The 12,720-nt window shown below is 41.4% G+C and overlaps 1 protein-coding gene across 1 annotated transcript in view; it reads left to right on the forward strand.

Annotated features, from left to right (window-relative positions):
• The window catches only part of LOC144823872 (pre-B-cell leukemia transcription factor 1-like), a 327,009-nt gene that overhangs the window by 178,211 nt on the left and 136,078 nt on the right, over nucleotides 1–12,720 (forward strand). The window contains exons 3-4 of the mRNA XM_078682758.1: nucleotides 9,684–9,928; nucleotides 11,931–12,121. Of these exons, the coding sequence (XP_078538884.1) occupies nucleotides 9,684–9,928; nucleotides 11,931–12,121 (436 nt within the window). The remainder of the gene's footprint in view (nucleotides 1–9,683; nucleotides 9,929–11,930; nucleotides 12,122–12,720) is intronic.

Genomic DNA, 12,720 nt, shown 5'->3' on the forward strand with positions numbered 1-12,720 from the left:
AAGGTCTACCACTTAAGTGACTTTCACAGCAGCGTGTGTACTAGGTGATGATGGCTAGTTTAAGGGAAGGTATTCAGGATGCAGTATCCTCTGCTCTGTAACTGATATACCACATAGACCAATCTGATATTGTGTAGTGCTATCTAGCAAATGCAGATTATTTAGGTCTGTTTTTTGTCTGTTCTGTTTGTATCCAACTGTGATTTATATGATCAATGCAGGTGTATATTCATATAGTAATGTCCCTGAAGCTGGATGCAGAGATAACCAAAATTGGTTTCCTTTCCTTCTCTTGCTCTTTGCACTCTCTTAATTTCCATCCTTTCTGAGACTATTCTCTGAATCTCTGGCCACCTCTGTACCACACAAAGGTGTTTACTATATCGTAAAAGGACTTGTATTTAGTTTTGTTCACACTGTTATTGCATAATTTGAACCATTGTTTATCATTAGTGAATCTGCTTTAAGTACCAGGTATTTTTTATATTTCGACATTAATTCATGAAGAGTACATTTTCTGCATATTACTCCACTTGTGAATTTGTTCCAGGCTTCAAGGCTTGGTTCTGAGCTTGCTTTTGGTGTATAATTGACAACTTTATCAGTATTATCCCTCATCTGCACCGTCCTCCAGGAGATGGTTTTGGGCACACTCCACAATTATGAAGGTGAAAGTCCTTGCTTGACTGACAAAAGGTGCTGCTTTTGGAATAAAGGGGCTCATGATTCTTCCCACTTTCGTCCTGGTCCCCAAAACAGACGTCGATCTGAGGCTCTGGTTTCTGAACTTGTCTTTTCAGCAGTACAAGATCAAGATGCTGTCTCTGTGCTAAGTCTGTTGGCTCTGAATTTGGAAAAGTGGTTGGCTTCCCTGTATCTTCAGAATTGCGATTCTCCTATTTACATGACCAAAGAATCTGGATTTCATTAAAGACACGGAGGCTAACATTATGCATATAACTTTTAATGCAACTCCAAACAGCCGCCTATGTCACAAAGCAATAGTTCCAATGGAACATTCTTAACACAACAATTCTAGTAAGCACTAGGCAATCAGCCTCTTTTAAATAAGGAGTAAAGGAGAGAAAGGAAATGTCCCAATGAGAAATTCAACGATGAGACTTCATATAAACCAAGGTAGATGAAAGGCAAGTGAAAGCTCCAAGATCCGTAGAGAAGGAAACAGGAACAAAAGTTCACGAGAGGTTATCTGAAAAGAAAAGAAGTGTAAATAAATCTAGAAATATAAACAAAGATAAATCCTGAAAAGGAATTTAAAGAATTTAAATAAAACATTCTATTAATTATAATATGTTCATTGTTAAGGCAAGATTATTATTGCATTTAGAAACATATTTAGAAGAAATAAACAGTAAGTAAAATATAAACCATCAACCACCCAGGGAAGGGTGGGAGGGATAATGTTAGCCTCCGTGTCTTTAATGAAATCCAGATTCTCTGGTCATGTAAATAGGAGAATCGCAATTTCATTACAAGACCGGAGGCTACCATTATGCATGTTGGTAGCCTTGTAATACAACATCAGACATATGAGTGATTGGTTTACAATAATGATGAGCAAAAGTTCTAGAATTCGACCAATCAGCAGCTTTAAGAATATCATCCAACTTACCTCCTGACCAAAAGGATTTACTGGCCATAGCACCTCTGATGGAATGTGGTTTGAAGATATTTAGATCAACACCCGCAAAATTCATAACAATTTTGACCCATCTTGCAATAGAAGCAGAGGAAATACCCTTATGAGGTTTAACAAAGGATATAAGCAACTGATTAATACCAAAAGGGCGAAGAGCATGCATTCTCAAATCATATTGTTTCATACAATCCACAACACAAAGTTTTTTACAAATATCAAAACGAGGATAAAAAATAGAATCGGACATAGTTTTAGTTCTTCTGTGGAGTTCAAATTTAACATGTCATAAGATCTATAAGAAATATCTAGAGCTTTAACATCAGAAACTCTACGACATGAAATTAAACAAAGTAGGGTAGCTAATTTAATAGAAAGGTTCTTTCTGTTCAAAAGTGAGTTATCTGGCCAATTACAGAAAAGGTCAAGAATTAATCTAACATCCCACAAAGATTGATATCTAGGTTTGGGGGGTCTTCTAAGTCTGATACTCTTAAGGATTCTACAAATGATAGGATTTTTACCTACCCTCTTACTGTTGACCAGGGAATGACCAGCAGAAATAGCCGATCTATAGCAATTAATGGATCTATAACTTGGACCTCTGTCGAATTGTTCCCCGAGAAAATTGACTATATCAACGATAGGTGCTTCCACGGGATCCAAGTCCCTTTCCAAGCACCAACGTAACCAGACTTTCCAAATGTTGTTATACCTGTAGTGTGTTCCCGAAGCCCAAGATTCTCCGAGGAGAGTTGAAGCTGTTGACGAAAGTCTTGCGAGATCATTGGATCTCCTGACACTCTCCAAGCAAGAAGGTTCAACTTCCCTATTTGAACGAGAGGGTGAATTTGACCGTCTACGTCGGTAAGAAGGTTGTTGAGAGAAGGAATTAGGAAAGGAAGATCGTAAGACATCTCTAGAGTAGTTGGGAACCAGGCTTGTGAAGGCCAAAAGGGAGTTATCAGGACAATGGAGGCATGTTGATGTCTCACTTTCTGGAGGACCCTCTGGATCATGGCAAAGGGAGGGAAGGCATAAGCGTTGACTCCCACCCATGATTGAAGAAAGGCGTTGACTGCTAGAGCACCCGGGTCGGGCACCCAGCTGTAATAAGGATCTAGTTGAAAAGTCAGTCTGCTCGCAAAAAGGACTATTTGAAAGGGACCCCAGAAATAGTTGAGGGATCTGAATACTAAGGTGTTGAGTTTCCAATCGGAATGATCCAAGAGGAATCTGGAATTCCAATCTGCAGAAAGGTTGGATTCTCCTGGAAGGTATTCTGCTCTTAAAGATATTTTGTGTTCTAGACAAAAGAACCAATTTTTTTTGGCTAAATTTGACAAGTCCTCCGACTTTGTTCCGCCCAGGCGATTTATGTAAGCAACAGCGGACATATCGTCCATTTCTAGAATTACTGATCAGCCTTGAAGAGAGTGTTTGAAGCTCATTAGAGCATAAAGACCCGCAGTCAGTTCTAGATAATTTATATGGTGAGAAGACTCCTCTTGAGACCAGATTCCACCAGTATTTTGATCTAGGAAACAGGCGTCCCAGCCATGAAGGCTCGCATCTGATTCCAAAATGAAATCTGGCGTTGAACCAAATATTGCTCTGCCATTCCAAGCATCCAAATTCTCCAACCACCAGGTTAGTTCTGAAATGGATTCCTGATTCAGGGAAACACGGACTCCGTACCAGAGACCTGATCTCAAAGCTTTTCCTTTTATCCTTTGGAGGGCTCGATAGTTTAGAGGGCCTGGAAAAATAGCTTGAATAGAGGAAGAGAGAAGACCAAGGAGTCTGGCTAGTTCTCTTAAGGAAAGATTCTGATGTTTGAGGACATGTCTTATTTCTTTTTTGATTTTGGAAATCTTCTTCAGGGGAAGAAGGAGAAGGCAATTGGAGGTGTCTACAGTGAAACCCAGGAATTCCATAGATTTTGAGGGGCAAAGTATTGACTTCTCTTTGTTTACAATAAAGCCTAGGTTTTCTAGAAGATCCATAACCGTTTTGAGATCTTGAAGAATTTGAGTATAATCCTGAGACCTGATAAGGATATCGTCTAGGTAAACAATCATACGGATACCCTTCTCTCTTAGAGAAGATGCGACTACTCTCATTATTTTGGTGAAACACCAAGGGGCTGATGAGAGACCGAAGGGGAGAGCTTGGAATTGATGAAGTCTGTTCTTCCAAATGAATTGTAGGAAGGATTGATCTTCCTTGGCCATAGGGATGGTGAAATAGGCGTCTTTGAGATCTAGTTTGACTAACCAGTCTCCTTCTAACAAGAGATCTCTCAGAAGATGGATACCTTCCATCTTGAAATGTCTGTAAACAAGGAACCTGTTGAGTTCCCTGAGATTTATGACGGGTCTTCAGCCTTTGTCCTTTTTTTCCACAAGAAAGAGGGTACTTATAAACCTCAGATATTCCATAGGGACTTCTATGATTGCGCCTTTCTGGAGCATTGAAGAAATCTCCTCTTCTATAATTACTTCTTGATCTGGGGAGAGAGACATTACTCTTGGGAAAGAAACTTGAATTGGGGTACCTATGAAATCTATTGTAAAACAGGTAACGGTGTTCAGAACCCATGGGTCTAGTGTGATAAGTTTCCAGTTCTGGAGAAAGAATTTCAGTCTGCCTCCCACTTTCGTGGGAGGAGAAAATGGAATTGAAACACTTACTTTGTGGGTTGTTGTCGTTAGGTCCTCCTCTTGGTCTGGAACCTCTCGAACGGAAACCTCTTCCTCTCGGAGGGTAAAATTGGGATTGGTAGGAGGATTGGTAGCTGCCTCTTGTCTCGAAGCCTCTGGATCTACCGTAGGGCCTACGATTAAATCGGCCGAAAGATTGGCCCCTTCTTCCGGCCCTGCCAAAAAGGTTATTAGTGTTGGAGTTGAAGACTTTCTTCATATTCTGATGTGCCTTATCCAGGGCTGTAAAGGTTGACACATATCTACCTAATGTTTTGATTAGGTCTTCACCAAAAAGTAGCCCTTTCGGGTTGAGAGATGGCTCTTTATCGGCTAAGTTGCTCAACTTTGGGCTAATTTTAGTAAGAACGACTCTTCTTCTTTCAGAGTTGAGGCCGGCATTTGCGTTTCCTAAAAGGACTAGTGCCCTTTGACTTCAACCACGGATAAGATCGTGTCCAAGGTGGAGTCATTAATATGACTATCTTCAGCGGCATCAATAATCTTAGTAAGGGGGCCTAAGATATCAAGAACTCGGTCCTGACGGATTTTAAGGGATCTCTCCATACCTTTCCTGGGATCCCTACCGAGCTTGAAGAGATATTTTATCAGCTCGGGATCAAGATTGGGTGTTTGGCAGACTTTGCCTTCAATAGAGGGTCTTGAGCATTCCATTCGTAAGAGATTGCGAGTGTTTCTCTCAAGGGGAATTTGATAAATTTGCTGACGTGGTCCAAAGGAACCCAATCAGAACTCCTAGGATGTCTAATGCTAAGAGGTGAAAACATCTCTTGACCAAGAGGGTCTAGAATGCTGTCCTTTGAGGAGGAAGGTAAATTATCATCAAAGGATTCAAAATCTTGGTCATCTTCATCCAAATCGAGGATGTATTCATCAGGGAAATCTGAGGCAGTATCATTATAGTCATCATAGTTATGCAAATCATCATGGGAGATGAATTCATTATTCTGAGCACTTGGATAGGTTGTGCCGCTGAGGACACCTTTATAATTTGTGCCGCGAGGGACACCTTTAAATGTTGTGCCGCTAGGGACACCCAAGGTACTAGGACCTGAAATAGTGCTCTTAGGGGTAGAGTCAATATTTTTTAGTTTTTTTAGTCTTTTTACCCCTTAATTCAGTGAGGTCATTGTCATTATCAAATCCCTGTTAAAATTCATCCTCCTCTTCAGGAGAAAGGGATCTCTTAGATGCTGTGACTTTAGAAAGTGTAGAAAACATACAGGACCTCATTTCTTTATGAATTAGAGATTTAAATGCCTCATTGTCAATGTTGGGGAGAGAAAGATTGTCATGTTCTGAATCTGAGTCAGACATGATAAAGATGTGAAAGGTATAATAATAAATAAATAATTAAATAATTATTTCTCTTGTTCTACCCTTTTTTTTTTATGAATATGAATCAATTAAAATAAGATTCCCCCTTTTTTTTTTTATGGGGAGAACCGAAGGTAGTAAAGAAGCTGTGCGAAAACCAGCTTGTTTTAGGGCAGATTAAACTTAAATAGCGCCAAAAGTGCAAGTTTCTTCGATCGCGATCAGCTGGCCGCTCGGAGACGCTAATTGAGAGCGTGCAGGTTGAGGAAAGCAAGCAGGCAACAGTAACACGCAGCGCGTGTGTTGCCAAGGCACTTTCCTCAAATCATTCCTCGGTACAGGGCAAGTGCCAAAATGCGAACGGCAAGGACGGCAAAGACAGGGAAAATGAAAAACGGAAATGTGACACGAAGCGGGAATGTGGTAAAAAATTCCGGATAGGGAGGCGATTAGTAAATAATCGATCAAGGGAGGTTTGCGTAAAGGAAAAAAGCGGGGAAAAAAACACGGACATTAAGAGGGAGCCGACCTCCATAAATTGGAGGTCGGACACTCGAACATACAAGGGGAAGGGAACAAAACGAAGCCTTCCACTAGAGGATTGATATAAGGAATCAGTAAAAGGTACGTAAATTAAAACGATATATCAATGAAAGACAAAGCATGGGTCATGAGAAGATCGGTTAATAGTAATACACAACGTTAATATATAACAAATTATCAAAGAATAACTGTAATCATATCATATCAAGGAGGATAAGAAAAACAGGACTTATCTGCTTGGAGCCGCATTTAAAAGAGGCTGATTGCCTAGTGCTTACTAGAATTGTTTTGTTAAGAATGTTCCATTGGAACTATTGCTTTGTGACATATGCGGCTGTTTGGAGTTGCATTAAAAGTTATATGCATAATGGTAGCCTCCGGTCTTGTAATGAAATTCCCTTTTCCACCGTCCTGGTCTTGTGCCCACAGATGTAACCTGAGGTTCACAGTTATACCCCATCACCGTCCGTTCACAGTCCTACCATTCAGACTGAGATCCACAGTACAGCCATGTACAAAGAAATGGCGATTCACTGAGTCAGTCAGGAGGTTATGTTTTTAGATGACTGGCTAGTGAAGGCGAAATGCTGTGGGGCTGGCTCCAGCTGGTGGCACCTCTCCTCCATGACTATACTTTACAATCAATGCCCACACGTCTCACTGCTCTCCTACGTGCAGTCTAATCTTCATTAGCCAGTACTGGACATGACCCACATCAAGACATCTCTTCTCCTATTCCTCATAGGATTGTTGATGTTTGAGAGATGATCCTGAAGTTTGGAACTCAGACTCTGATCCCTGTTCTCAGTCTTGTTTTTGCTTGGCCACTTGTTGCCACACATCCTGTTTGTGCTACACTTCAGACAGTGGATAAAAATACTACAATGGTGCCAGAAATCACAGTGGCCATAGCATCGGGAGAGGCTCAGGGCTCCATTCCAGTACTTCTGTTCCATTCCTCCGCATCTGCTCTGGTAGATGAACCCCTCACCCCTTTTGGTGGCTCACCCCTCTTTGGTCACAGATGCTGCCTTCACTGGGCAGAGGTGCCTAGTGTGGCGAAATTATGGTGTGGGTCGTTTGGTTCACATTGGATGAGCACTTTCTATTTTGTGTTTGAGTGGAGTACAGTTCGACTTGCTATGAAGGCATATCTATATTCATCCTAGGGAACCCCATTTAGTTTGTCTGATATATTGTCTAACATATCCAGTAAATTAACTGACAGTGGTGTGAGGTGATGTACCCTATATTGTAAGCAGATTTGCCTACAGCAGCGAGACATTTTCTTGGTTGTGGCTCATCTACAGATCAGCCTTAACAATGAGGGTGGGTGCTCTGTTTCCTCTCACTGGAGGACCACAAATAGGAGCTATACCCCAAAGTAAAGGAGGTGATCTTTTCCAGCTTGGAGTTTCCCTTTGTCTAGCTTTCTGCCACTGTCCATATCAGGAACTGCCCTCAGTTATGAGCCATACATGTTGCTCTTCATTGTCATGCATTCAGATTCGGCTCATTCTTGGGGCCTGCTGTATGCTTTTTCACCGATTCTGCTTGTGTTGAAAGTACTTCATAAAGTGATGGATCATCAAGCGCATAGGATTCTAATCCCACAAGACTGCGCTCCAAAGATCTGGTGCACTGATTGGTTGGCACTGCACACTTGCTGCCATTCATTTCCCACACAGAGTGCCCTGCTTTTGCAAGAAGATTAGCTCCTCTACCCTAAATCCTAAATGCTGTGACTGTACACATAGACACTGAGGGGCTTCTGTTACTCCTCTGTCTTCCGGATAAAGCTACAGATTTCTTCTTGGTGTCTTGGAACCCTGCCACCAAATCAATTTTCTTAGTTTGCGGGGCTAAATTGTCTAGTGGTGCGAGTCCGAAGTCACCATTGCCTTTAGTTCTCACACTTTCTCCATCTTGCAGTTTTTGTTCTCCCTTCAGTATCAGGGACTGCAGAGACGACAGTTAAGTGCTGTTTGCAATCACATGTTTGCCTGATCAACTTTTCCTGTTTAAATTGCCACTAGTGGCACATTTTATGATAGGTTTGCTCCATTTGTTCCCACACTCAGTCTATTGTTTCTCAGTAGAATTTGATTCTCACTCAAACTTTCTTGATGGTATCTAGTTTGATCCAATGGCCAGTGGTCATGTTTGATTATTACCCTGCAGACCATTCATTTTGTGACAGTAATTTTGTTGCATAGGATGGGAGACATTCAGACCCCAATATTTGGTCAACCCGCTACAGTTTTCTACCCGGACAAGTTGGTTCTTTAAACCTACCAATTCTTCTTGCACAAGGTGGCTTCTTTCTTTCATAGGGCTAACTCTATTACTCTTCCCTTTTTCATTCTCATCCTGCAGAGGAGGAGACCTAGGCCACACTGATCAGGACAGGATGGAATAGATGGATGGATGTTCAGTGCGTACTGGGTTCTACCAGAACTAAAAGGTGCAATTCAGTGTCCAAATGCACCACTTCGTGCTGGGTTATCCTCTACATCAAGATCTGTTATTTGCTGGCCAAAAAGACTATCTAGATTGCATTCCTGCCCATTCCACCCTGATCTTCTCCACATTTGTACTGAGTCTAATATATATGGGCAGCTACATGGTCAAATTTTCATACTTTTGCCAGGCACTGTTGCCTCACGTCTTGGGTATGCAGTGACTGGTTACTTTACCTGAGCTCTGGTGCATGCTTCATTGGTGAAATAGCCTTACTCTGTCCCACCTGCACGTAGATGTTGTTTTGGGGAGCGTTTGTAAGGTGAGAAATGCGGGAAAATGTATCCCATCAGAAAGAAAATGAACATGACCATTGTTAACAATATCTCTGGTGGATACTTTCATCAAGCAGATCTTCACTATCCACTCTTTTCCCCTGAGAAGTTGGTGCTGTGACTGATATGACCCCAAGGTATGCAAACACCATTATATGCTGTATTTGTTTCTGCATACCTTGCTTGGGCATGGAAAAAGTTCACGGTCCAACTCCAGTATGCCAATTGGTGCCTAATAAACGCCAGCGTCATCATGTCAGGAATGCTAGCTAGAGCTGCATGGTGGTGTTGAAGAGCAATTTCTAAGAACACATGATCTGGACCAGCATGACACCTGGAAGATAATTAATGAGATGAGGAATCAGCTGGAAGATTTTGTATCCACCAGAAACTTAGTTACCGAACGCAAGTAACTTTTTTCTTCAGTGCATCAAATATTTGCCCGAGGCTGTGGACTGAATTAGAGATATACTAATTTGCATATCTGTTATGCATTTCTTCCTATACTGTCCTGTGTGACTATTATTAGTCATAATTGAATATTATTGTACTATTGCAGCACGCCTTGATTTGCAGTGCAGGGCTTGAATTCCATTTTTGACATATTTATTTTTTAGTACTTACTTTGTCTTGATTTTCTTGTTTTAGTGCTCAGTATACGGGGTATCCAAGACGAAGACCCACCGGATGCTCAGCTCATGAGGTTGGACAACATGCTGCTGGCAGAAGGAGTTGCAGGACCTGAGAAAGGAGGCAGAGGCGCTTCGAGAACTCTAGCGGCAGCAGCAGCGGGTGGCTGTGCCAATGACAACAGCATTGAACACTCGGACTACAGGGCCAAACTTTCACAGATCCGGCAGATCTACCACTCGGAACTCGAAAAATATGAGCAGGTGAAGTTTATAAAGAGATCCTGGCACTGATTGAAGAATATCATTTTGTAACCGCTGCTTCCAGCAGTATATTTTGCACTGGTTTGAGAAATGTTTGTTTTCTACATGGATGCACCTATGTTAAATGAAAGCCAGATGTAGGACACCTTGGGTCATAACGCACTACTGTGCTCTTTATGGAGCTGCCCCTCCTTCGGGTGTCCAAAAGCACAAACTTGTTAAGATGGTGTCAGTGGGCTTTTTCCCATGCAAGCCTTTTAAAGACATTGTTATGACTACTACATGGGCTTCCCTGCATGCATTCAACAGGCACTATACCCTTGATGCTTCTTTTATAAGAAATGCACAGTATGGCTTTGAGGGGTCTAAAGTGCCTGTTTGTTAAGCCTAAGCTGCTTTCTGCTTTGTAGTAACTCTCTATTCTGTGGTGCTTCTAGATCTATTTCAGTGCAATAGAAAAAACCTGCGTTCGCAGCTATAGGCGGCAACCATACTCACAGGCTGACAGCAGCAGAAAGGTTGCAGGTTAGAAATGGAAGTGCTGGTACAGGAGCTGTATTTTTCTAACGGCTATCCCAACCACAAATTCGAAGCATTATATTTTTCCCTATACTATAATACATAAAACATGATGACGTTTACTAGTACCACCTTAGTAGCAACTGTTTGATTGCAAAGTAAGGACTCCTGTCTTGCCACAAGAGCAAATACCCAGATAAGGTATATATGGGAAAAATATATGAGATTGAGTTATTTTAAGGGACATTTCCATCCTTGCTGCTCATTGAGCAGGAGAGCTTAATATCCAGGTGGATGCTCTTGGCTGTCTTTAAGCATTTACATCAGTGGATCCTTTATTTAGTGGGATTACAATGCTTTTAAGATGTGGCAGCATCCACTGGTAGAGCTCTTTAGGGCTGACCTGATCATAAGGTTCTAAGTTTAGCTCCATGGAATGTTCATAGGAGAGCATAATTGAGAGATGCTGTGCTGGTCTCCTGGTTGTGCAGTCTACCATTTCTGATTGTACACATGGTTCTCAACCTTTACTGAAAGGTTTTGACTATAGTCATTCAAATGGCCCCTGAATTTACCCACAAAGCTGTGTTAAATGTTCTTTCACCCTTTAGCACCCAAGTATGGGTGATGAGGGTACATACAGTTTGAGCTAAAGGAAATGTTCACCATTACATTACACGGCCTGTTGAATACTGGCTGACCAGGTACTTTATGTGGTCAATGGTATTTCTTGGTAAGGTTTGCCTTTAAGGCATCTGACAGTATGGCAATGAGTTGTCTTGTGTTACAGAGGTCTGGGAGGAGATTTGTGCATTTTGTACTGGGAAAGAGCAGCTGTTACTTCATTCACAGGTACCTTTGCTGCAAACTTACAAAGCGAACAATCTTAGATCTTCATTAGCTAAATTACATTTTCTGCTATTGAGTACTAGGACAGAGACTTTGAAAGACACATGGTTCTGCATATTTTGGCTACTTTTTTTAGCTAAAGTCTCTCTAGCAAGGCTGTTGTATTGCAGTCAAAAATAAAGAATTACCCCAGGGAGCATTATCTTTAGGAGTCATTGATCCTGATGAATGCTTTGTTCCTGCAGCAAATTATTACACAGCTACCTCGCCTCCGTCTGATGCATGTTTGGGATTGGCATGATAATTATAAAATTGATTTAACAATTTAAATTACATCACCAAATGTTCATCTTGTAGTTTCCAGCAATTTAATCATCTCCTCTCAGTTCACTTGTCGGTCTGCTACTTTTTGTATGCTCCACTATCTATCAGAGCCTGATGCAAACATATCATCTGTTGTATACCAACCCCTGCCACACCTAAAATAAATCTTTTTTCACTGAACAGGAGTGATACTATTTGTCCTTTAACACTATGATTTGCTGCTGCTTTGATTTTTAACATTTTGCTTTTTAGATGGAACTACAAAAATCATTATCTTCTGTAAGTCCTTGTTTATTTAACATGCTTGCAGGCCTGCAGTGAGTTCACGACTCATGTTATGAACCTGCTTCGTGAGCAGAGTAGGACGCGGCCTGTGTCACCAAAGGAAATCGAAAGGATGGTGAACATCATCCATAGCAAGTTTAGCACCATCCAGATGCAGCTGAAGCAGAGTACGTGTGAGGCAGTCATGATCTTGCGTTCACGATTTCTGGATGCCAGGTACAAGCATTGGCTCTTTATATTTTGTATTTTTCTTATGTATGGTTTCATTGCCAGAGAACAGCAGAAATGCTATGACGTCAGAATCGATCTTAGTAAAAGTTTTGAGCATGTTAAAACTAATATTGTGACAGTTGACGTCTGCAGTCCTTGCACTTCTTTCCAACTTCATAAGAGACTATGCAAGCCTTTTACAGCTCACTCTGTCTTGAGCTTGCTACACTTAGATGCTTAGCACAAACCAGGGATGGATGGGACGCTTAGCACAAACCAGGGATGGATGGGCCAGGAGCTCTCTACAAAGCAGGTCGCATATGGGAGTCTTGTTAATCGTTGTAGTCATGTGTAAAAGATATACTTTGCTTCTCTAATAGCCACAATCTGTATCTGAATCTGTATCCAATTCTAGGCTTCTGTGTGTTTGTATTTTACATTACCACTTGTGGATGTATGCATTCCTGCTTGGTTGCCGAATACACCCAGATATTTTGCAATTACCGATACATTTATGTCTGTTACCACCTAAAGTTTTTAGGATTGTAGGATTACTGTAGGAGCGTCTAAATATTTCATGTGGATTTCATATGGTTTTCTGTGCC

The sequence above is a fragment of the Lissotriton helveticus genome, chromosome 1_1 (assembly GCF_964261635.1).
Source record: "Lissotriton helveticus chromosome 1_1, aLisHel1.1, whole genome shotgun sequence".
In the NCBI taxonomy this organism is placed as follows: domain Eukaryota; kingdom Metazoa; phylum Chordata; class Amphibia; order Caudata; family Salamandridae; genus Lissotriton; species Lissotriton helveticus.